At 40.4% G+C, this 23,985-nt stretch overlaps 1 protein-coding gene across 4 annotated transcripts in view; it reads left to right on the top strand.

Moving 5' to 3' along the window:
* Positions 1-23,985, top strand: part of prkcbb (protein kinase C, beta b) — a 76,392-nt gene that overhangs the window by 49,956 nt on the left and 2,451 nt on the right. For 2 of the 4 annotated variants that reach the window (XR_015089991.1, XM_086054724.1), the window contains exons 12-16: positions 56-118; positions 1,426-1,564; positions 1,685-1,765; positions 2,491-2,598; positions 6,516-6,656. Coding sequence is in view for 3 of the 4 variants with exons in the window: in XM_086054724.1 (XP_085910850.1) it covers positions 56-118; positions 1,426-1,564; positions 1,685-1,765; positions 2,491-2,598; positions 6,516-6,656 (532 nt within the window). In the remaining variant the exon portion in view is untranslated. Of the gene's footprint in view, positions 1-55; positions 119-1,425; positions 1,565-1,684; positions 1,766-2,490; positions 2,599-6,515; positions 6,657-10,212; positions 19,166-19,195; positions 23,649-23,985 lie in introns of those variants that run through there. The other 2 variants (XM_086054723.1, XM_086054722.1) reach the window with 2 other exon arrangements.

Here is a 23,985-nt window from a genome sequence, read left to right as displayed (position 1 = left end):
CTTTCCTACAGCCTCTTTCTAATTAAGGCAGTTTTTTTGTTGTGTTCATTTGTAGATTCTACTCTGCAGAGATTGCCATCGGATTGTTCTTCCTGCATCAAAAGGGCATCATCTACAGGTAACGTCCATAGCCCAAGACAAGAAATCCATAATATTTACACTGGCCTGTCGAGACTCACTGAATGAAGTAATGCCAATCTTGAGACATGTTAGACCAGGGTGGGCAAACATTCTGCTCGTTGGTCATATTAGATTTTTAAAACAGGCAAATGGGCCAGGTCCTTCGTAGATGTGGTCAAAGAAAGATGTGCATGTAGAATATGTAAATATAGTTTCATATAATAAGAAAATATTTCATTCTCATTTTAAAATTGTATTGTTTATCATTTATTTCATCATGATTTATTCACCATGTATTTAATTGAATAGCATATATTACATGTACATTTTGCATTTTATAGACTTTTAGGATCATAATTGTTTTATCATTTACAAAAAATCAATTAACCAACTGTTTAATAAGATTGAGGAATTTAAAAAAACATCTTACTTAAACGATTTTAGAGGGGGGAACGCTAAATGAATGAAACAAATATTACACGACTACAACAAATATTACATTGTAAATGTTCATTGGTCCGCATTAAAGAATGAAGTCATACTTAGCCCATCTCTGTTTAAAAGGAAGTCAACCCCCAAAGCGACTTTCCAATAGTATGTTCTATGCAGCCCCACTAGTACATACACGGCATTCTGATTGATATTGCGTTTGTGGAATATGAGTTAAGCAGTAAAAATCCATCCATTTTTGGCCGTCTCATGGGGCGGCCATTTTGCTACTTGCTCTAAACTAAAAATGACATCACAGTTGCTCAGGCCTCAGGTAACAACCAATAATGACTCAGCTTCAGAAAACAGGTGAGCCGTGATTGGTCGTTACCAGAGCCGTGAGCGACTGTGATGTCATTTTCAGTGGCAAAATGGCCGACACCTGAGATGGCTAAAAACGGGTGGATTTTGCTTCCACAAATGCAATATTAATCAGAGTGCTGTGTTTAGACTAGTGAGGCTGCATAGAACATATTCTTGAATAAAATATGTTTGGGTTGAGCATAGAACATAATATTGGAAAGAACATTTTTTGTGTTGACTTCCCCTTTAAGACAATAGGTAGACTGATAAAGTCAACTACGGTAATTAGTGACAATGATGGATGGCGCTAACATTATTTAACATTGTCTTGAATCCCCAAATTTGCATTTTACAACTTTACGGGTGTATTATGGTTTTCTTCTGCAAACTGAATTGTCTATATGTACGTAAATGAATGAAATACCCATTTGTGAAGCCAAATTCCGACATTGAGAGAAGTCTATTATTAAGCACCTAATAAATGAGTTCCTGTTTGATTCTGAATTTTAACAGAGACCTCAAGCTGGACAATGTGATGCTGGACAGCGAGGGCCACATTAAAATCGCCGACTTTGGCATGTGTAAAGAGAATATGAACGACGGAGTCACCACCAAGACCTTCTGTGGAACACCTGACTACATAGCACCTGAGGTAGACTGTGCTTCTTTGTGTTGGATGTTAGTCTTTATTGATACTTACATTTATTTTCAATTGACTGATTGAAGACATATTGCATATTGATTTTAATTTTTTTAAAATTTTTTTTTTTAGATCATAGCTTACCAGCCTTATGGGAAATCTGTAGACTGGTGGGCCTTTGGAGTTCTGCTTTATGAAATGCTGGCTGGACAGGTGTGTGTGCACATGTTTGTTTATGTAAGAATAGATGAATACTACTGTCAAAGAAAACAATGTAATTTTAATATGACTGCAGTAAAAAGACATTTGTATCCATGGTTTAAAAAAAATCTAACACTGATGCTTTTGTAGGCTTTAATTTTGACAGTGTGTAATGAGAAATTGAGTTATTAAATTACATCCCTTAATGAGTTTTCCCTCACTCGGGCATTAATAATTGTTAGTAGATGATGTGATTTTTCAAATGCTGCACATCTCATTTGGATTGCAATTGGAGATTTTTTGGGGATGTTGTTGGAGATCCACTGTATTTCTGACATTGAAAAGTTCAAATATGGACGATGGACGCAAAATGTTTTTTGACATTTATGTGACCATACTATAAAATACAATAAAAATGCAGAGAGTGAAAAATACGGTCCAATAGAGAAATAAAAGAGAGACACTCAATAAAATCCTTATGTACAATTGAGCTAACACATAAACAATAAACAATAGTACACACTATATACAATGTGCCAAAGTATGAGTACTGGTATATAAAATATATCAATCAAAGAGCATATAACTTGGATTAAAATAAGTCTCGTTTGCGGGGTTGTAGCAACAGTTAGGTCACATGTTCATGACCGACTTGGTTACTATTACTACTGCTAGTAATCAAAATCATAAGACAAATATGAATGATGGTCTTATTCTGCATTCCGTTCGTACCCCAGCCTCCATTCGATGGTGAGGACGAGGACGAGTTATTTCAATCCATCATGGAGCATCATGTCTCCTATCCCAAGTCCATGTCCAAGGAAGCTGTGGCTATCTGTAAAGGGGTGAGTGTGCACATGAACCGTAGTACAATCTCTATATTACCCACTGACCACTGCACAAAGTTCACACACATACAGTACAGTATGTAAAAAAAAAAAATTAAAAAAAAGAATTGGGAGATGACATCTGTTTGAGAAAGGCAGGCGACCGGATGGAGAAGGTGAGTGGATAGAGACAGCGAGAGAGAGGGACATCAAAATTATCTGCATAATTAAAACCATTGTGAGGGAACATTTATGCGCAGTGAAACAACATTGTTCGCTTTTGCTATCTGTCCTGCTTCCATCTTTCTGTCATAATCGCTCTCCTTCCCCGTCCTTCTCTCTGCTTGCGCTGCTCATTGTTTTTTTTTTTTGTTTTTTTTTTCTCTTTTATTGCACATCCTCTACGCTCACGCACACACACTGCACTGCACTGCACTAATGAAATGGCTTGAGCTGTGGGAACGCTTCAGAATAGACTGGACAGTTAAAATGAAGCTGCCTAACAGTGCTGGACCACTTTTCAACGGGTATAAGCGGCTCGGCGCCATCAGTACACACAAGCCTTTACGTCGTCTTCGACCTTTGTGCCTCACTGACCACACTTAATTGTGACCGCATACACACAAGATTTGTCCATGGACCAGGTAATCCCAAGTTTCATCGATATTCATCATATTTAACTGAACTCTGCTCTCGCATACTCTTTTAGTTAATGAAACGCAGACTGGCCATAACATTAGATATGCCTCCGCAATTCTAATGAGCTTCAGTAGAGCTTTCATTACCAAATGATAATACACGGAGATATATTATTTTAGTATGTTTATTACTGTGGTTCTAGTTTGCATTGTTTGAGAAGCATATAGCATTTGGCACCCAGGCCTTCCAAGGAGGGTTTTTTTAATGTTTTTTTTTTTTTTTTTTATAACACGTTTTCCAATTCCCAATGTGTTGGAGTACTAAATGACAGCAAATATTTGTATGAAAAACGCTCATCCATAAATATTTGAAAAAAAAAGAAAAATGGAAAAACCGTAAGCAGGACATGGAGCCTGACATCTGATTGGACAAAAAAAAATGTAACATCCATTTGGATAAGTACACTTACTGGAAGCAGTCAGCCTAGAGAAACAGGACGTCCTGGAACACATTTATAATTTGGGTTGTAAATATAAGTCAGCGCTTCTGATAGTCATTAAGCCAGTAGAGCAAGTCTTGCTGTCCCTGACCCCTCACCACTGCTAAGATGTTGCGAATATTGTGTCCCTTTTATGCAGCTTCACAAGTTACCAAAATATTGATATCAAATATCTCTCTGACAATGATGGTCAAAAGTCAACATTCTTAATTTTTTAAAGGGGAAGTCAACGCAAACACTTTTTTTTTTCAAGAATATTTTCTATGCAAGCCCACTAGTTGAATCAAGGCATTCTGATAAATTTGCGTTTGTGGAATAAGTGTTAATCCACTCGTTTTTTTCACCATCTTTGGGGGCGGCCATTTTGTCTTCTGTCCACTGGAAATGTCATCACAACTGCTCACAACGCCCAATCACGGCTCAGATTCAGAAAACAGGTCAGCCGTGATTGGTCATTGTGAGCAGTTGGGATGTCATTTATTAGTGATGATTACTGGGTTGTAGTGGATCACCATCGGAGCGTGAACGCTCGCCTCCGTCCACCCCCACAGATCCCAACGCGCCCTGCCAGCAGCGCCCAGGTTCACGCAATACTTGGACGTGCGCGCATGAACACTACTTGAAGCCTGACATGATATTTCCATTTGCAAGAAAAAAAAATCATCGCCTGAACTGCGTTTCACAGAAGCAAAGACAACGTGCGAATGTGATCGCTAACTTGCCGCAAGAAACCTGTCATGTTATCATTTTGCTTCGCGGACTCCAGTGCGAGGAGCTGCAATGTTTTCTGCGCCACGTAACACATCTTTTCCAAGATTGTTTCATTGTAAGTGATAGTACTGTGAGTTTTCCTGCCTTTAAATAGACGAGAGAATCCCTGGTTTAAATCAAATACACACTAAAATTGTCCATAGCGTGCATGTGTGTACGTGTGTAAAAGGAGTGATCAGAGATGTTTCCACTCCCCTGATTCTGTCCTAGCCAACATCTATATTTTATAGCCAGCAATGGGCTACACACGCACACACACACACATATGTGCATGCTAACAGTAGCACATACACACTGCTGTTATGTTCTATAGAGACATGCTGTTAGGTACACAATATTCAACTTTACAGCAAAGACTAATTGAACACATTTGTTCCTACACAATCCAGAAGCACACATACATGCATACTATCGCAGCACCTCATGAGACGAGATTCACTTTGTGTGAATTGGAGCAGCACTAATGTCGGAAATAAGAGGGCATGTAGCTCAAAATTTGATGGATGATATTCATCCAAATGATTAAATGATCCAAGTTGTGAGGAGTAGGAAAAAATTTTTTTTTCTGATGCCAGCAAAATGGTTTTTTTAGCTTGTTTTACTATCACACTCTATAATAAATATAAAAACCTAAGGAAAATGAAAACATGAACCTCTAATCCTTATCCACAATGGTTCACACGCATCTTTTCAGTTTGCCAAATCGACTTCACTGGCACAGGTGCAGTGGGTTGCCTGAGAACAATTTTATCCGTCAGCCTTTCTACGGTCCAGGAAAAAGGAGGACGTAAGCAGCAGAGTGTGTAATATCCCGAGTAAACAATTCCTCTCTGTATTTTTGTGTTTATTTAGGAAAACGTGCGCGTATGCGAGCAACCCACCTGTGCTTGTGTGCGCGCGTCTGCATTTGTGTGTGCGCAGTTGAGTGACCCGTGAAAAATGTTATTTTAGTTCTAATGTGATGAGCTATGACTGCAGCTCCTCGGGGAGGCACGCCCCACCCACACAAACACTCTGACGTCACTGGCCTTGTTGACTTTCTTAAGGTTTTGCCTGGACACACATCATAGATGCGCTTTAATTTTGCCTGCGGGAATACAAACGTGGTAAAAGGCGAAAGGGAACAACAGTTGTGTCTGCCGGCTTCGGGTTGGTTGCTCATTTAAGTTCGTAGAGAATAGAATTGTTCTTACAAGGAAAGAAAAGCCAAATGAAAAGCAATTAATGTCATTCAAGTCATGATCGACTGTACAATGAAATGAAACTGATGATTCGCAAAGTGGAAATTTGGCGAGTTTGAAGCAGGACAGCGTTACGTGATGTTCAACACAGCTGCACCCGGTCGCTATGGTAACAAAAGTTGTACTCGGCATTTGCTTGAGATAGAACTGCCCCCCTCAAAACTGAATCGTTTGAACCAGAGTGTGAAAAGTGGATATTAAATATGCTGTAGTTCCATATGCGTACTTTGATGGAAGAATGTCAGATACCTTTTAAGACACTCCTGTAGAAACTTTTTTAAAGGGGAAGTCACCCCCCAAGATTATTTGCAATATGTTCTATGCACAGTCGTCTAAACATGGCATTCTGATTAATATTGCGTTTGTGGAATATGAATCTCACCTGTTTTCTGAAGCTGAGCCATGATTGGTCGTTATCTGAGCCCCGAGTAAGTGTGATGTCATTTTCAGTCGACAGCAAGTGGCAAAATGGCCGCCCCGGGAGATGGACAAAAACTGGTGGATTTTACCGCTCAACTCATATTCTACAAACACAATATTAATCAGAATGCCGTGTTTCCCCACTTTAAAGTGTGGGGGAAAAAAGAATGTCTCCTTTCATGTTTTGATATTAAAACAGTAGTTGGTAGAAGACCTTCAAGTTATGAGGCAAATACCACTTGAATGTCAACTGCCGCATACGGCTCAAGCAAACAAGAACGAACAATACACGAGACAAATCCTGCATGCGCCATGAGAGCAGAAAGCTAATAATCCTCATTCTCTTCTTCTCTCTGTCTGGCCAGTTGATGACCAAGCATCCAGCCAAGCGGCTAGGCTGTGCTCCAGAGGGCGAGCGAGACATCAGGGACCACAGCTTCTTCCGCTACATGGACTGGGAGAAATTGGAGAACAAGGAGGTGCAGCCGCCATTCAAGCCCAAAGCTGTAAGTTTGGCCCGCCGTGAAGGAAGTTTCATCCGAGGGTTGAATGCGAAACCGCTGCCGTTTGCTTCCTCTCCGCTCTTAGCTCTCCTCTGTACACTTCCTGTCTCTTTCCTCTCCTTTGAATGCAACAGTCACCGGGAAGTCAAGACATAATGTCCGTGGCAGTAATAATGATATGATGTCTCTTGTAACACATGAAAGACAGCCGCGACCTTGTTAAGAATAGGAAACATGTTTTTGTTTTGTTTTGGGCTGAATTCAGAGCGCACTTGCGTTTGGGTGCAACTAGTTTCTGTCATCGGAGGTCAATTGAGTTTAGAGTCATCCTCCGGGGAAAAGGTGAGAGGATGCTAGTCAGACGGAGCGACCTAAAACAACCTTGTGTTTGTGTGCGTGTTTATTCTCACTACAATAAATTTAGTTGGATCAGAAGTAGCAGCTTGATGATGTCATCGTGACTCACACACATGCGCTATTCTTATGCGCACACATACTAACGCAGCCCGAAGCTTCACTGCTGGTAAAGGGTGTTTCTGGCTTGTTGGGTTTTTATGCGGCGGTCTTGACCTGCTGCTTTTTTGTGTGCGCGATGTGTCCTTTTAGGTCTTTGTGTGTTTGATTGTATGATTCTGTGTGTGTGTGTGTTGCGCCGCAGTGTGTGAATGTGAACATGTATATTTGTATGACTGCATTACAGCACATTTTTGTAGGTTTGTTTCTGCAAGTGTGCTAGTCCTGAAAAGTGTAGTGCGGCCCTGCAGTCATCCACCAGGAAGGCTAATGGTTGATGCCTAGTCATTTCTCTTGTCCATTTAACATCTTATCGATTACTCGAGTACTGAGGATGTGCCTCTTTTTTTAGGTATGTTGTGGTGACTCGCACAAATATTTAGTTGTTTTTCATCTTGATAGCTGATGGGCAAATGAGACAATAATATTTTTGTGGTACTTGTGCTTCTGAAACAGCATCTTTTGGTTTTCTACTCACCAGCCACTGTAGTATGTACACCTGTTGTAAAACAATATGAAAAAAAAAACATATAAGAATACTTCAAGAGAATGGTTAAACATTTTGAATAGTTTCCAAAGTCAGCATACCTCAATCCAACATATTCTCAAACTTTTTGAATCTGTGGACCCCTTACAGGGGAGAAACATTTTCAAGGACACCTTCATAATTCTAAAGTGAAGGAAACATGAACGAATTAAAAAGTTGCCATCTGTTGTAATTTTACAATAACAAATTCAGATTTTTTTTTTTCGAGATAAATATTTTTGTAATGTTATGAGAATGGAGTCACATTTTTATCACCCCACCCCCCAAAAAAAAAACAGGTTTGAATTTTTACAATCAAGATATATTTTGCCAAGATAAAGCTGATTTTTTACTATCTTAAGATAGAATAATATGAAATTAAAGTCAAAGTTGTGAAGAAAGTAATTTGAATTTGTGAATTTCAAAATTCTGCTTTTTTTCCCCTCATTATGCTTTTTAATCTGGAAAAGATTGGTTTAGTTTCCATTTATAGGACTGCAATATATTCTCCAAAATATCATGCTTTTTCTTTAAAAAAATAAAAAGGGGGAAGGACTTTTGTTCCCGTCATAATCCACCTTTTGTTAGGTGTGAAGGAGTAATGTCGTTTATTTTATTGGCAGGCCGGTGTCAATATGAAAGTATGATGATACGACATGATGAACATGATGACCTCCATTTGAGAACCACTGCAATACAACGCCTGTAGTATGTGCTGGTACAGGAGAGTCACATGTAGTGTCCTTCAGCAAGGCGTACCTAATATAGTGGCTGGTGAGCATACCCGTTGTGCTGTCAACTGTTCTTCGTCAAAGTCCCACGCTGCAGGTTTGACGCGCTGGATCTACAGTAGTAGAGTGGCGCAGGTTGGGATTATTTCCAGACAATTCGTTGTTGACCATTTCAAGTGTTCGCTGCCTCACATTCGACTACGGTTGTGTCGAATAGCAGCTTTGGAGCGTGCGGCTAGTGGACCAAACATCTGACTGACTGGTTGGCTTTTTGACTCCCACAACTGTTGATGTGGCTTGTCACTTTTCTGCGGAAATGTCATTTTTGTACCCATTCTTAAATGTTCATCCCTCCCGCCGCAGCATTTCATTCACCCTCCTTCGCCAACATATGATCTGTCCACGCATCAACCCATCTGTCCTTCCATTCTCACATTTTTATTTGTCCAATTCTCTGTGTTTACAGTTGTATCACCTTTGTCTCTTGTACTTGCATGCTCACAAGCTAAGTCTCAAATGAAACCTACCCTGGAGTGCATTGCACCTTTTTTTAACGGAAACTTTCTGAAATCATAAGTGGACTAGTCTCACTGCATTTGATACAAACGAAAGCAAGTGAATATAATAGAGGTGACATGACTACATTCACAATTTTACTCTCAATCGGGCAACGTTGTCCCACCTGGTCGCCCAAACAGGTTAAAAGGCACGTATTTAGCTGAAAATACCGTTTGACCTCGCTGTGTTTCACACATTTCCCTAAACTATAAACACAGTGGTTTCATTTCGTTGGGCCTTCAGAGATACACAAATTTAATGAGTTTTGGAGTTTTCCTTCGGGTGACGTTGTCAGAGGATATCGTACCCTTGTTTTCTTAATTAAAGCTAAGCGCAGTGATGGAGACACACACAGAAAATTGCTTGTCTTAAAGCCCCCATGAGGCGTGCTGTCGGCAAAGTATCATTTTTAAGTTAATAACTTGTTTCATGCACTTAGACACACCTCCTGGGCTTAAAGGCTTTTTTTTGGGAGGGTCCTCATGGTCACAATCAGGAAGTCAAATGAAGTAAACAAGAACTTTTCTAGTGAGTTCACATGAGTGAGCTTTCATACGTTTTAGAAGTCTTGTCACTTGTATGTCTTGAAAACAGCAAAAAAAAAAAAAAAAAGAACTCTTAAAGTGCACCTCCACAGGGTGTTTGAGACTTTACGTGGCCTTATGTTCAAAATGAAGTTGAATGCGTTTCAAATATTTGGAATAAGGAACTTGCGTTCCTGAGCTGTGCTGGGATTACTGTGGTACCTTTACTTATAAAAAGCAGTGGGTGTACACTTTGATTTAATTACACTTTACGTTATAGTCAATTTTTTTTCTTTTCAGTCTATTTTGTTGTTTTAATATTATTTTTTTTATTTGTACTGTTTTTTTTTTAATTGAAAACACAACCGTTTGAGGTGGTTTTGGTCTGGCCTGGAACTGATTAATGGCATTTCAATTCATTTCAATGGTGAAAATGGATTTGCTTGGCCACAGAACAAATTAAAATTGTAAGTTAAGGTACCACTGTTGTCCGGAGTGATCCAAATCCGCAGCAGGTGTAAACTGGATCACAGCCCAAATTAGGAGCACTTATTTGAAACCATGTTCAAGTGATGTCATCTCACTCGACTACCTCAACCCGCCACTCCCCCTTCTTTTGTTCCCCTCCCCTTTATCCATCCGTTCTTGTCCATCCCCGCTCTTCCCCCCACCCCCGATCCGCCCTCCCGCCCCTCCCTCCTCAACAGTGTGGACGGGACGCTGAGAACTTTGACCGTTTTTTCACGCGCCACCCGCCAGTGCTGACCCCTCCCGACGAGGAAGTGATTCAGAACCTGGACCAGGACGAGTTCCAAGGATTCTCTTTTATCAACCCAGATTTTCCCGGAAGCGCTCCCACTGCCCCTGCCGCCGAGCAGGCTTGATTGAAGCTCATTTATGGACATTGGGACACACGCACTCACACGTACACAGGCACGCACACACCTCTGCTGGATACAGTACACACATACGGGTCTCTGCAGGTATCAACTATGGGCAAAAAAAATTCCAACCCAGCAAAACATCTTGAAATCTCGTCATGTGGCACATATTAAATGAACACATTTCTTGCTCACACTACAGCAACCGGTCCCTTTTAAAGATCTAAATAGAAGGAATGACGGTTTACTGGACATGACTATTAACTGAAAACCAATTACAACGGTTTTGGCCATTCGTTTATCTGACAATCGTCTGTGAAAATGGAGGATGTAGTTAAGTAGTCAGTGTACGTCACCATACACGTCATTACATAGTGTAGCGAGTCGCGATTGTGTCATGTGAGATGATGTTTACAAATTACAACTGACTGCAAGGCCCTGAATGTGATTGGATAAAGGAGTCGTGGGTGGGGCCAGTGCAACCGAGGAGGCGTGGATTGTAAGCAAGCAAAATTACGTTTGGAGACGAAAGCGCCTGCAGCAAGTTGACAAATGACAAAAACATCAATGACCTCATCGATTAATCGACGTCAACTCGACGACCATCACCTTAGCATTGACTGAAAAAAATCTGGCCGTTCAAGCACTATCGACAAAAAAACACTTTCTCCCTTACTTTAAAGCCGTTAGGGCTATGTTGTTCTCATAACAAATGTGTTGCTTCATTGATAATTGACGATTTATCGACAAAATTGCGTTGGTGTTTTTTTCCAAATAATACAAAACAGCCAATGTCTACTACTACTTCAATTGCTTTACTGCTTGTAAAATTCCTAAAGCAAATACAAGATCTTGAAAGGATGGCCAGAAACAAAGAGGATGGGTCAGTTGTGCAGTGTGAACAAACCAAACTTTGTGTTAAACCAATAAAAAGTCACATACACATAGAGAAGAACACACACACACACACAAACATGGGTGCAAAAAAAACAACAACATGGCAGCATTCGGAGCGTTTTATGTTCAGTTCCCACCCCCCACCCCCCTCTCCTTCCTTGGCTCTTCTGGCACGCTTTTGAGTTTGGCTTGCAATTCTGGTGTGTTCCTTAAAAGCGTTGATATTAATCTTAGCCTTTGTATGTTTATTCTTATCTATAATTGGAATGCTTGACCTTCTCGTGCATGAGTTTCTATATCAGTACTATATCAATAAGTTGGACTTGACGCTGTATTTTACCGTCATGCCCACAGAGACAGTGGCGGATGATTTGTGTGCTGTTTGGGGACCATGATGGTAAAATATGGTTCGAATGGCGTGTTAGATAGACAAAGCTCCTCTTAGGGGACTCGCGGCTCCTTTCTTTGTGTTTGACAAAAGCATGGCTCCAACACTTGTTTACATAATATACCGTATGTGTGTGAATGGATGAAAATGCACTTTGCATGCTTGACCTCTCAGCGCCACGCCTGGCTGGCCCTGTGCTTGTGTTTGTTTGGACGGCCATAGGCTCCTTCTCTCTTCATATGAACGGAGCGCAATCTGACTTGTTGCTCCACAGCCGGTGGAAGAGGAATGAAAGGAAAGCAGTTTGAATGAATGTTTTGCACGTCATTTTGCTGAGGCGCAAGCACCAAAGAAGGTTTGATGTGTTGTGACTATTTGTCGCGTTGCCTAGCAACTCTTAAGTCCCCGCTCACGAGAAGACGTTTTAAGTGCAACGTTTGCATGTGCAATGAGGGTGTCCGCTCAAACTGCAGCAGCGCAGACTCTAACAACAGGTCAGAGACGCAGAATGTTTGTCTTTTGTGTTTTCTTCAATTTAGCAATAATCTTGTGGATGCAAGGTCACATTTGTCACTGAACCGCCAACCTCACTGGAACTGACACATATTAGTTTTTTGTTTTTTTTAAATCACAACCAATTCTTTCTTGCTAGAATTAGTTAATCTCATATCATACAGCGCTACGCTGTCCATATCTTCAGCTGATCATTTACTAATACAGTATGTTAAATTATTCAGGTTCTCTCTCTCCCTACACAATCTATACTCTAAAAACAGTTGAGTTAAAAAATAACTCAATTTGGGGTCAAAAATAGACCGTTCCACTAATTGGGTCAATTTGACCCACCTTCTTGCGTTGTTTTGAACAAAATTACCCCGTTTTTGGGTTGTTTTGTTTTGTAGCGGTCCATTTCAATCCAAAATTGTGTTATTTTTAACCCAACTGTTTTTAGGGTGTAGTTTCCTAGTTGAAGTTATACTACTGAAGTTGTACAACTTGTAGTCATTCAACTGCAATGCTTTAATTTTTTAAGCAAATATTCCTTCAAGAAATGACATGAGAGGCAAAATAACTGCGACTAGCTACTCGCTTACTCTGTAAACAAGTGCTCAGTTTTATTTATATTGTTTTAACAACAACCACAGTGGTGTACATAACACATAAAAGACAATGAATATGATTTCTAGCTGAATATGCCCCCCCATCCCAAAATGCTTTAACTCATTAAAACAGCACATGAGAGAGTTCAAATAAAATACTAGATACATTCAAATGGACCGTGCAACTGGTCGTCATGTGGCTAGTCAGTTTAAAGAAATAAAATGTAGTAATGTAGACTTATTTACTTTAAATATAATTTTAAGTAATATAAAATCCTGATGCATATCTAGTTGCTAAAATCACCTTCCCCATCCATTAATATGAATGTGTAAATAATTGTGTAATCACTTGATGCAGCTAAGAAGGACCACAATGCACCTCCATTGTTGTTATTTATTGTAGTTCCCTGTATTAAAACAGATATCAACAGTGTCAGAGTTGATAAATGCATAGAAATGTGCAAGCTATGGTCAGTATTGTAAAGGTCTACAAGGTGTTTTTCCATGATTGAAAAACAGGGATGCAAAAACTGATTCCTGCATGAAAAAAAGGTGTTTGATCATTGAGCTATTACAGTATTTCCATGCAAGCCATTTTGGTGCTTCATGTTTTTTGTCCAGGGCACTTCAAATGTTTGATGAAACTCTGCTCTTTGGTGTGGAAAGAAAAGGCTTTTTACAATGTTGTCCATGTGCCAAATTTCTATGATTTTACAACACAAGGCTTGCAATAAAAAAAGAAATAAAAAAAAAGAGAGTTAGTTATGTGCAGGGGGTTGTCATGTGTGCTTTCCTAGCGGTCTGCAGCATTTATGCTTCTTCTCTATCTGTATTTATTGAACTGGTGCAACATGCAGTGGAGGAACGAGATTAGAGTGACGCAGGCTGACAGATGGGGAGTAGACTGGAGAGAGGAAGGGAAAGAGACGAAGAAGAAGAAGAAGAAGAAGAAGAAGAAGAAGAAGCAGCGGCGGAGAGGAGGAATGCAACAATGAAGGAGGGCACGGAGAAGGGGGGAGGCGAGGGAGCGGCAAACCAAGCGAGGCAGGCGGCTACGACAGGCTGTGCATATTTCATGGCTGCCACTTATCATAAGAGCCTTTCCTTGATGGGGGAAGCGCAGGTTTGATGACTTCAAGGAAATAACATGCACAACACGGCCTACATACACACAGCCCTGCTGAGCCACTAAGGCCAGTGGCTGGTTGAAATGCCGCTCTAGCTAGCTATACAGTACACGCCATAACCACACATTGGTTCTCGAATAGGGGGTTACGAGCCGGAACTTTGGGGTACACGATAATTGGTATATGATAAATAATTATTCATTTAATTTTGATACATCTGCAACTTTCATGACATAAGAAAAAAAAATTGAAAATGGTTCTGCTTTTCTGTTTCTAAGCGAGAATTAAACTCATTTTTCACTTGTTTGGGGAAAAAAAAGAAAGTAGTCACTATAGTGGTTGGAAAATTGGCTAACTATTGCCAACAAATCACAAAATTGGCAACTCTTGACTGCTTTTTTTTTTTTTTAAACTCTCTCCTCTGTGTTCGCAGCCATGTTGTTAGTGCAAGCGATGCACGTCAACTAGGGACGATAGATAAATATTTGATTTAATTCGGTAAAGAATCGGCAAGTTCCTTTGTGTTAAACAGGTTATGAAGAGCGAAAATATTCCCATGCACTTTAAGGCTGCACATAAGTTATATTTAATTGGAATTAGGATTCTGAGGGATTCCTTTGAAAAATGTCTCAACTGTATGGGTTTCTCAACTTCCCGGCCCCAAAATGTTTGAAAAACTTTGCTGTGTACTGTACAGTACCAGCCTCCTCGCGCACACTGGAAGGAATGACCCTGCAACACTCCTCCGCAACTATAAATAGTATCATTTGGCTATAAAATTGTTGGAAATTCATCTCTGCAGAGGAGCTAATACTTCTTGTGCACTCTGACAATGAGAGCGACACTGCCACCTACTGTAGTGGATGTGCTATTACACTTTGTTCTATACTACGGCAAAACAAAGAACACGTTCCCTGGGGTCACACGCGCTTCCCCTGGCATTGTACCACGCACCCCTATTTGAGAAGGACTTTTTTTAAAGTACTGTATCAGTCTACGTTTTATGCTTATAAACTGATAAAAAGAGTAATATTGTGTTTAATGTTATATTTAATCATTAATAATTATATAAAGTTTTAAAAGTTCCATGGCCAACACTTTAATGATTGTGCTCCATCACATGGTTATGGTTTAAGGCATATTTTTACCCATTCAAAAGACATTTATGATTAAATGATGTGTTTGGGGTACCTGCGCAAGTGGTACAATATCCACAGAGGTTGAAGGAACATGATTTTATTTATTTATTTTTTATATCCCTTTCCAAAATGAAGACATAAATACAGGTCAACAGACACACCTTTGTCTTCTCCAAGGTAAGGTATGTACTTGTATTGTTTGTAAAATGTTGATAAGCAGTTGTTTGCTCATTAACTAGAATGTTCTATCATCAGGTCTAGTAACTTGCCAGCTAAGCTAACGAGCCGAGCTATCCGCTCCTGGTTGCAATGTTGGTACAGCCCGATTGGTTTATGCTTTCCAATGATTGGAATAGTAAATAGCATGCAAGCCATTAACAGGAAGACAGTTTCGTCTTCGTATTCGTTCTTCACGATTTCGATTGTTCTTGATTTATTTTGCATTATTTCCGTCTGTCAGTCATCTATTCAATGTTCTGTCTGAAATTCTCACCCCAAATATAATGTTTCTCCAGGGAGCCCATGTTGAAAGCGTGTCTGATTTAGTTACAGAGAGTGGGAGCGAGTCTTTGCAAAAAGGTTAATTGGACAGTAAAAGCAATTATTTGTATGTGACTTCTAGTAATCAGTGCGTGCATACATTAGTTCTGTCTTTTTCTCTTTGTCAGGGCAGGTTACTACATTTGAGCAGGTAATAATGTATTTGACTGTAGACATAGTGAAGCAGCATGTGGCTCATAATTCAAGATTTATTTATTTTTTTTTATGTCCCTTTCCAAGGATCTGTACAGGCACCCTCTGTATACAAAGGAGTTCAGTTTCCAAATTTGAAAAGTCGGAACGTAAAGTTGACTTTGATGCTGTACATATAAAACATTCAAATAGAAAAGCAGTAAAACATCATAATTCTAGATTAGCTAGAACAAGTTTTGCCCTGACCGAGCAATCATGGAACAGACGAATACCAACATTATTATGGTGTGATGGGTTAAAGAAATTTCCAAAGTTAATATAAAATAGTTGAAGTTCCATGGACCAGCATTACTGAATGTGAAGGCCCTGGACAGTATAGGTTAACACGGCAGCGCATAAAAGCTGAAGTCTCATTGGGCAAAAAAAAAAAAAAATCGAACATACTGTACATGTACATTTTCTGGAAACAGCGTATCTAAGAGAAACACTACGAAATGTAGCAAATAGACTGTTGGGGACACGTTAATAGTATTTCATAGAACAAATATCAGACAGTAACTTGTGAATGAAGGTCGCTGTTTGTCATAGTGTTTAGGAAAACACTATGACACTGTTGGCGGAAAAAACTGTCATTGTGTCATTTGTTGTGAGTCAGCTCCACTTAATGCAAATGATTTTGAACAAAAATACTGTAGGAGAGGATGCTGTCTAAAGTTTGTATTGGCGTGCATGTAATAGCTGGTGTACACAGTAAGCCGCCGCAGTGCCCGGGCGCGTGTGCTAATTAATTCCAAATGTTGCCGCCCTAAAAAATGAAAGCCAGTGGCTACGGCACAAAGCAGCCAGCGCTTATCAGCCCAAAACAGGTCAGCGTTCGATACCCGCCTTTCATTCACCCTCCTCTCCTCGGTGCCTCCCACACACACACGCACACGCCGCTAATCCTCTGCTTCCTGGAAAGTGATGGCGGGAGGCAGGAAGTAGAAGGACGACTTGGAGTAATGCCTCTCCATGTAATAATCCTGTGAGCCTGTGGTTTGTATGTGCCTTCTATCGCCACATCTCCACCAAAGGCCGCTGATGTTTATCTCTTCTCCTCGTCTTCCTCCTCCTCATATCTCCGACTTTCTGCCTCACAGCATTAAGCGACATTCAAGCGTGCTCAGACGGAACACATTAGGAGCTGCCCTACATGGTTGCCAGCTGCGCGTGTGTGCGCATGTCCTTGCTGTATAAAAACGGAGTGACAGTAAATTGATGAGCTGATATATTCTTTCGAATACCCCTGCAGGATATACAGTAGTACTGTACGCACAGTAGTCGTTTATTTACAGTCAATCGTTAATGTTACATTTTTCAGTGACACGTAAATATATATATATTTTTTTTTGCGTCTCCTGCTACACTTAAAGTGGAAGTCAAGTCAAAAATGTTCTTTTCAATAATAGGTACTAAGCACCCCCACTTTTCTAAACACTGCATTTCGATTAATATTGTGTTTGTGGAATATGAATTAAGCAGCAAAATCCATCCCTTTTTTTCCCCCATCTCAGGGGGCGGCCATTTTGCCTAGTACTGCCACTTGTTGTCGACTAAAAATGGCACGACAGTGACTTAGGGCTCAGCTTGCAAATGTCACATGACCAAACCTAGAAAACAGGAGAGCTGTGAGAATCGTAGAATCATTCCCCGAGCCCATAGGTACTGTTATGTCTTTTTGATCGACAGCAAGTGACAGTACAAGACAAAATGGGAGCCCCCAGAGATTGAAAACAGAGTTGATTTTGCCGCTTCATTCATATACCACGAACGCAATATTAACCGTGTTTACACTCATTGGGGTGCACAGACCATATTTTTGTCAAAAGAAATTTTTGACTTGACTTACACTTTAAAGCTGCCTTTGCGAGATCTGAAAAGACTTTTCTCTCAAAGCAGTTGTAAAAAAATTTTAAAAAAGCATAAATATGCATACACAAGATCTGAATCTTTTAAAAAGTTGACACGGTGGAACCTCTGTCAACTCTCCAGAGATACTTTTAGGTCAGGTTTTCTAACCTTTAATGAACCAAATAGATTCCAAATAGCTCACGGCACACAACCAAACGAAATCTACCAAAAGCATAAATACTATAATAAGGATGATCTCATCTCAATATACTCACAAATTTACTTACTGTGAAATCCGGGCCTGTTTAGTTGACCACAAAGTGAATATTTTTCTTGTATGAATGGCAAGTGTATACACAGGTTAATTGTACCTTCTGCCATCTGGTTGAAGCGCATTTAATTGTTCTGTCTGTCACTCTACTTTCCGCCCAACGCCAGCGATCTGGATTATTGTTACCAAAGCATGCTTTGCATTCTCGTCATTCATTTTTTTTTTCTCCAACACAACCGCCCACAGAGGACCCCTTATATTACCCATTAGTTCTTTATTCATTCATAATTTACTCCGCATCCAATATAAAGTGAATTCAAGCTGACTGAAATGGAACTGGCTACATGGTTAAAAGCTGAAGAAGTCAAGCCGATGAATGCTCATGCTTAATATGAGTTTTTAAAGTCATGTCTTTGAATGAATACTCTTTTATCAGTTTAGCGCGCGCCGGAATTTGTGTCGGCACAACAGCACCTTTGTCACACTCGCTAACATTTGCACGTCATGGGTGGTCCACCAAATATTAGAATATAATGGAAATGACTGTGAGGCTTTTATTTTAAAGTGGGAAAACTACAAATTGCTCGCAGTGTGCATGCATCTCTGTGTCATATTTTCTCTGCTTTCAGGTTATCTTTTTAGTTATCTGATCATCCATACTAAACATAAGGAACAGAAGAGGTCAGAGGGTGCCTTGACACAGGTGTAAAACCTCTACATGCAAAATACTTTACCATTTCTCTGAAGCATTTACTAAGAATCATCCATTTATTCATGTCAGACAAACTATTAATACAGTTCAAAAACATCTGTTGTTCTTATTATTTGATAAAGACAATTGTGATTGGGATATTCTTGGCCTTATTCAGAATCGACCTAAATTGAGATGCTGTGTGTACATGGGAAATGCGCAGTGTTGTAGGTATAACAGTGGCTGTTATTGTGGCTGTGTCTTCTCACAGTGTCAATCTCTTTAGAGCAGGGGTGTCCAAGCTCGGTGCTCAAGGGCCGGCGGTGTCCTGCCTGTTTTCCGTCTGTCCACGCTGCAGCACACCCGATTGGAATGATCATCTCGTCAGCAAGCTCTGAAGAAGCTTGATAACGATATCATGATCTTTGGAATCAGGTGTGTTGCAGCAGGGACCGATGGAAAACGGGCAGGACCGAAGCTGGACATGTCTGCTTTGGAGGGTGCAGGTGTTCCTAATGAATTGTCCACTTTTCTTGTCCTGCCCTTTCCGCTCATCCCATCGTTTCATCGTGTTTCCGTCCACATTCACTCATCCCTCCACGCCGCCCTGCAGAAGACCCGTCGGGACACGTGCAACTTTGACAAAGAGTTCACCAAAATGGCGGTGGACCTGACGCCCACAGACAAGCTGGTCATCATGAACCTGGACCAGGATGACTTCATGGGCTTCTCCTACACCAATCCGGAATACGAGGCTCCTAACTGAAGCCGAGCGCATTGTTGACGAGAGAGGTGCTAGGCCAGTCCATTCAACACACATCAATGGTATCGTCCAACTCAACTTGCACAATACACTGGATACCAAAGACTTTCAACGTATTGTGTAAAAACATACATGAATAACAACATTCAATGTTTATAGAAAAGGTGACATCATATTGAATGTAACAATGAATACATTATTAGTCTTAAAATTGTTAATTGGGTAATGGCTCCCTGTTCCCATCCTTAGGTTCTGACTATATTGTACTTTAACACGCAACATTGGTCAGCTTTTTATAAGGTCTCTCTCAAAATGATACAATCATACTGTGGTTGAACAAGCTGGTCCAACTTGTCATTCTCCAAGGCTGTGAGCCACTGAAACGTAATGTGATAAGGTCAAAATGGAAAAAAAAAAAAAAACATGTACAACCCAGGTCGTTTAAAATGCTCATTGTAATAATAGCCGCACAGTAACCTGTGAAGAGATGTGTAACCCGATACAGTGAAACTTCCAAAGTTGACCACAATTCATTGCAAGACCTTGGTTGACTTTCAAGTTGTTCTCATTTCAAAACAAATTTCCTTATAGAAAATAATGATCAATCCCACGGTCAAACATGCTAACGGAATCAGCATGATCAGCGCTGAAAATCAGCACATACTTGAATGCTTAGCAAAGTTGTCCACGTGGGGGCAGTGGGTAATTAGTGTTCAGCAATGTGCCCGCTGCATGCACCACTTGTGTGAATCAGCAAGTTTAGGCCTTTTCACACCGCATATAGTGAAGTACGCAGCGTGCCGTCAATGAACCCATTCATTGTGTATGTGCTGCGAAAGCTAGAGGGGCGAGGCTTTGCCACGGGGCATTGCGCTGCAATGTCAGAGGGCGCATACAGGAGAGATGTGGGCGGAGTGATTTCATGGTTGGGGAAAAAAAACAGATATTTTGGCCGTGTTGAAAAAAAAAGCATGGAGAAACTTGAAGAAACAGTCATTAACGCGGTGTCCCAGTGTCCCGAGCTGAGACAAAAGCCGCACGGTGATATAAGGTGATATAAGGACCGTGCATCGTTGGAGGGAGATCTTTCCATTGGACTTTACATCCAAACCTGTGGGAAAAAATTAAAAATAAATTGCTGTTTGGTCGCTTGGCAACAAATACAGCCAACTTAAGCCTTGTCCTCCCGGCGCTGTCCTGTGCATTACCCCGCGCATAACACCATTGAAAACAAGAGTGATGTACAATCCTCTTAATTCAGCAGCTTGGTGATGAAGTGCTGCCTCCACAAGTGAAAACTCACTGAGTTTATCTCTCTTTACTTTTGCCTGTGGGTTGCTTTAGATCAAGTTCCTGCTTGGCTAGTCGTAATGTCATAGTGCACCCCGGTCACCACGGTGACAAAAATCAAACTCGGCTATCAGCAGTAGAGGGGGCGGGGTGAACAGTGGCTCATTTGCGTGAGACAAGACGGCCCCTTTAAAGCAGCCTTATCTCAGGGAGGCAAAAATGGGGCATGGAAAAAAATATGATTTTTACAGTAGAATTTATAAGTTAACTAAAGTAAAACAAAAACTGGAATTTTACTGCATTGAACAGCGGCTTTTTGTTCATGTAGCTTTAGTTGTTCAATTCTTGTATTCTCTTCACAGTATACAGTATATTAAAGCTTCTGCTTCTTTTGAAGCTTGTATTTTAAAAAGACAGGAAACACATGATGAGGTCTCACATGATGTTTTTTGGAAGTTATATTTAGTAAACATTGTGAGCATACTTTTCCGGAAAATGTTTCAATCCCAAATTGTAGCTACAACTTCTCTGGTGATTAACTTTGGAGGTTCCGTCGTATCACAACGTGCCAGCTTTGAAGTAGCAAGTTGTAAATGCAAGAATGGTGGAGAAAATTCACACTTAGGGCGTCGTAACAGCTCTGAGCGGTCAGGCTTTTCCTTCACTGTCCACATAAACCATGACTGTGCTCGTTTGTGCATGTTGACCATTGTTGCCTTTTTCAATCTGCAGTCATTCATGGCACTGTGGAAGTGCTGACACATCACTGAGGAAAATGCCTAATGAGGAAACTTCTTTGAAACGATTTCTTTCCAGTTTTTCCCGCCTCTTCTTTCTCCCAACCCCCCTTTTAATTATTTCCATTTGCTCGGTAATCCTTGCTTCCGTCGAGGACCACTGGGGAGCTGCAAATGATGTGATGTCAAAAGGTTGTGGCAGTTACCAATCGGGTGCGCGCACACACACAGCGGCTGAGGAGATGCTTTGACAACTCCCAAATGAGCCATTTTGCAAACAGCAATAACATCAGCAAGGCTGCCGATTTTCCTCCCCCCGCTAACACGTTTGTGCGTGCGTGCGGAAATATATGCGCATATTGACTAACTGACGTTTGGAAGATGCAAAATCTGTGTGGATTCAAGGCCACATTATTTCAAATTCAGAAAATCTGCCCATAGCCTTCCACGGCTTTACAGTATGATGCCAACATGCAGCCTGCACTGCACTGCAGCTTATACACTGCCATACTGTACTAGCATGATTGAGACTAGGAATTATTAGGTGAAGCGTAACAAGGCGAACAATGACGTTTTCTCCTGGAGGCGCACAATTAGACACACACACACACACACACATATACCATTTCATACTTAACAAGCACACATGTATCATGCATAGTTTTAAACCCAAACAAATATTTGGAATTATGAGGGAAAAATATTCTGTTTATGAATCAGACTGAAATAATAATATAATATATATATATGTTCAATCTACTCTACTAAGATCCAACACAAGAACATTCCCAGAAATTCTGCCTTTATAAAGGTTAGCCAATTCTGTTTTGAGTGACATTATCATATCCAATAGGTATTAATTTAACACTCAACATAGAAGTAGTCTTTTCCTTGCGGCATCCTTCATTTGAATCAAAATCAGGCCGGTCGGAGCGCTGGACGCCCGAGTGACATTGCGGAAACAGAAATAGACTCGCTGGTGTCCGTGCACGGCACTGGCAGGTAAACTGCAAGCTCTCCGCTTGCGGATGTAGTCGGTCGAAAACCAAAACGAGTTACCCCACCTGCGCCACGAATTAGACCTGCTTTTCCTGAAAATCTAGTCTACTTCTTGTAACCAAATTTGCAGATACGGCCCCGCGTTTCCACTAATCACATGATCTTAGCAAAGCATTGCATGATATGTCAATGTGTTTTAGTCCATCCAAACTAACAATTACAGTACTTGTAATGACAGAATTTCTAATACGTTTTTTATCGGAGCTTTGTGGCTGGATGGTTTATTAGGTTGCTAAATATACGGTAGGCTATATAATATAATGCTTTGGCCAGTTCTCAACCACTGAGCTACATTGATCAACTCCTGCTGCTGGGAGTTGTGAAGCGTTTAATCGGGCCCGACCACTGTGTGTGGATGTACTGTATATCAGCTATGTGATGTGCTGTACAATTTAGGATACATCAGTCCATTGAGCTTAGAAGAAGCTAATGTACAGTTCCACACATATGTACTGTACAATGCTGTTTTATCTGTGTTCCTTTTGGTGGTTCAAAATCATTCATGTACCAAGTATAAATCCCTCATTACAAACAAAGAGTATAAGCACATTTTAATGCTATTTCTAGAGTTATTCTATACATGCATGTTTTCTCTCTTTCATATCTTGTATTATTTGAGCTGGATTGATCCGCTATAAAATGTTGATACATTGATGATAACTGTGTGCTCAATATATTAATTACTATTACACAAGGACAACGTTGTGCTTCTTTTTAGTACATGTGTATATATATATATTATACATTACAGGTTGTGTATACAAATATATTCTACAGGGTAAGAGTCTTCCATTATGGTAGGAGAATCCACACGTGTGTTTTAAGGGTAATTATACCGCAATGCAGAATTGCTGTCTCTTGAATCATGATGACAATTTAGCTGAAGAAAACTACAACAAATGTTATGTTGCCCTCCCGCCTCTTGTTTTAGCTTTAGCGTAACCCTCTCTTCCTCTGTGGTGTGCTCTTCCCTCCACCTTACTGCCTCACCTTATTTCCGCTCATCAATAATCCTTCCAGCCCTCTTTGCATTTTCTCTACTCAACATGAACTCCTCAACTCGTGTGCTTTGATTTGGGCAAGCTGCACATGCTAAACGCTAAGTAAAGATACTGCAGAAGAAGAGTAGAAGAATGTTTTGTGCCATAGTTCACCAATCAGAAAATGTGTACTGTGATGTTTATGATTGTAGAATAATAAATTATTGTGAAAGGGCACGTTTGGATTTCTTTTTCTTTGGTGTCAAAAGAGAGACATTTATTCACATGTTGAAAGAACTGGGACGGTGTTGAAGTCTTGCACAAGCTTTTCATGTAACACAGTAGGCCACCTGGTGATATGCCATAATTAAAATTTTTGTCCAGTGTAACTTAAACTACAATAAAATTTGCCAAAGAGGGCCAGCTAGCCGGCCCACAAAAACGTAATCACATTTTCATCCTCTGATTGATTTGGAACAGTTGTGGGCTGTTTAATATGCATTTTTGTATAATATCAATGGTTTAAATAATCGTGGCAGCAGTCGGTGGGTTAAGTTAGGTAAGTCCCCGCTAA

This window comes from Filicampus tigris, chromosome 16, assembly GCF_054856515.1.
Source record: "Filicampus tigris isolate MCC_2025a chromosome 16, RoL_Ftig_1.0, whole genome shotgun sequence".
NCBI classification, from domain to species: domain Eukaryota; kingdom Metazoa; phylum Chordata; class Actinopteri; order Syngnathiformes; family Syngnathidae; genus Filicampus; species Filicampus tigris.
The sequence above is the reverse complement of the archived record's forward strand: the minus strand, read 5'-3'. Positions and strand labels throughout refer to the sequence as shown.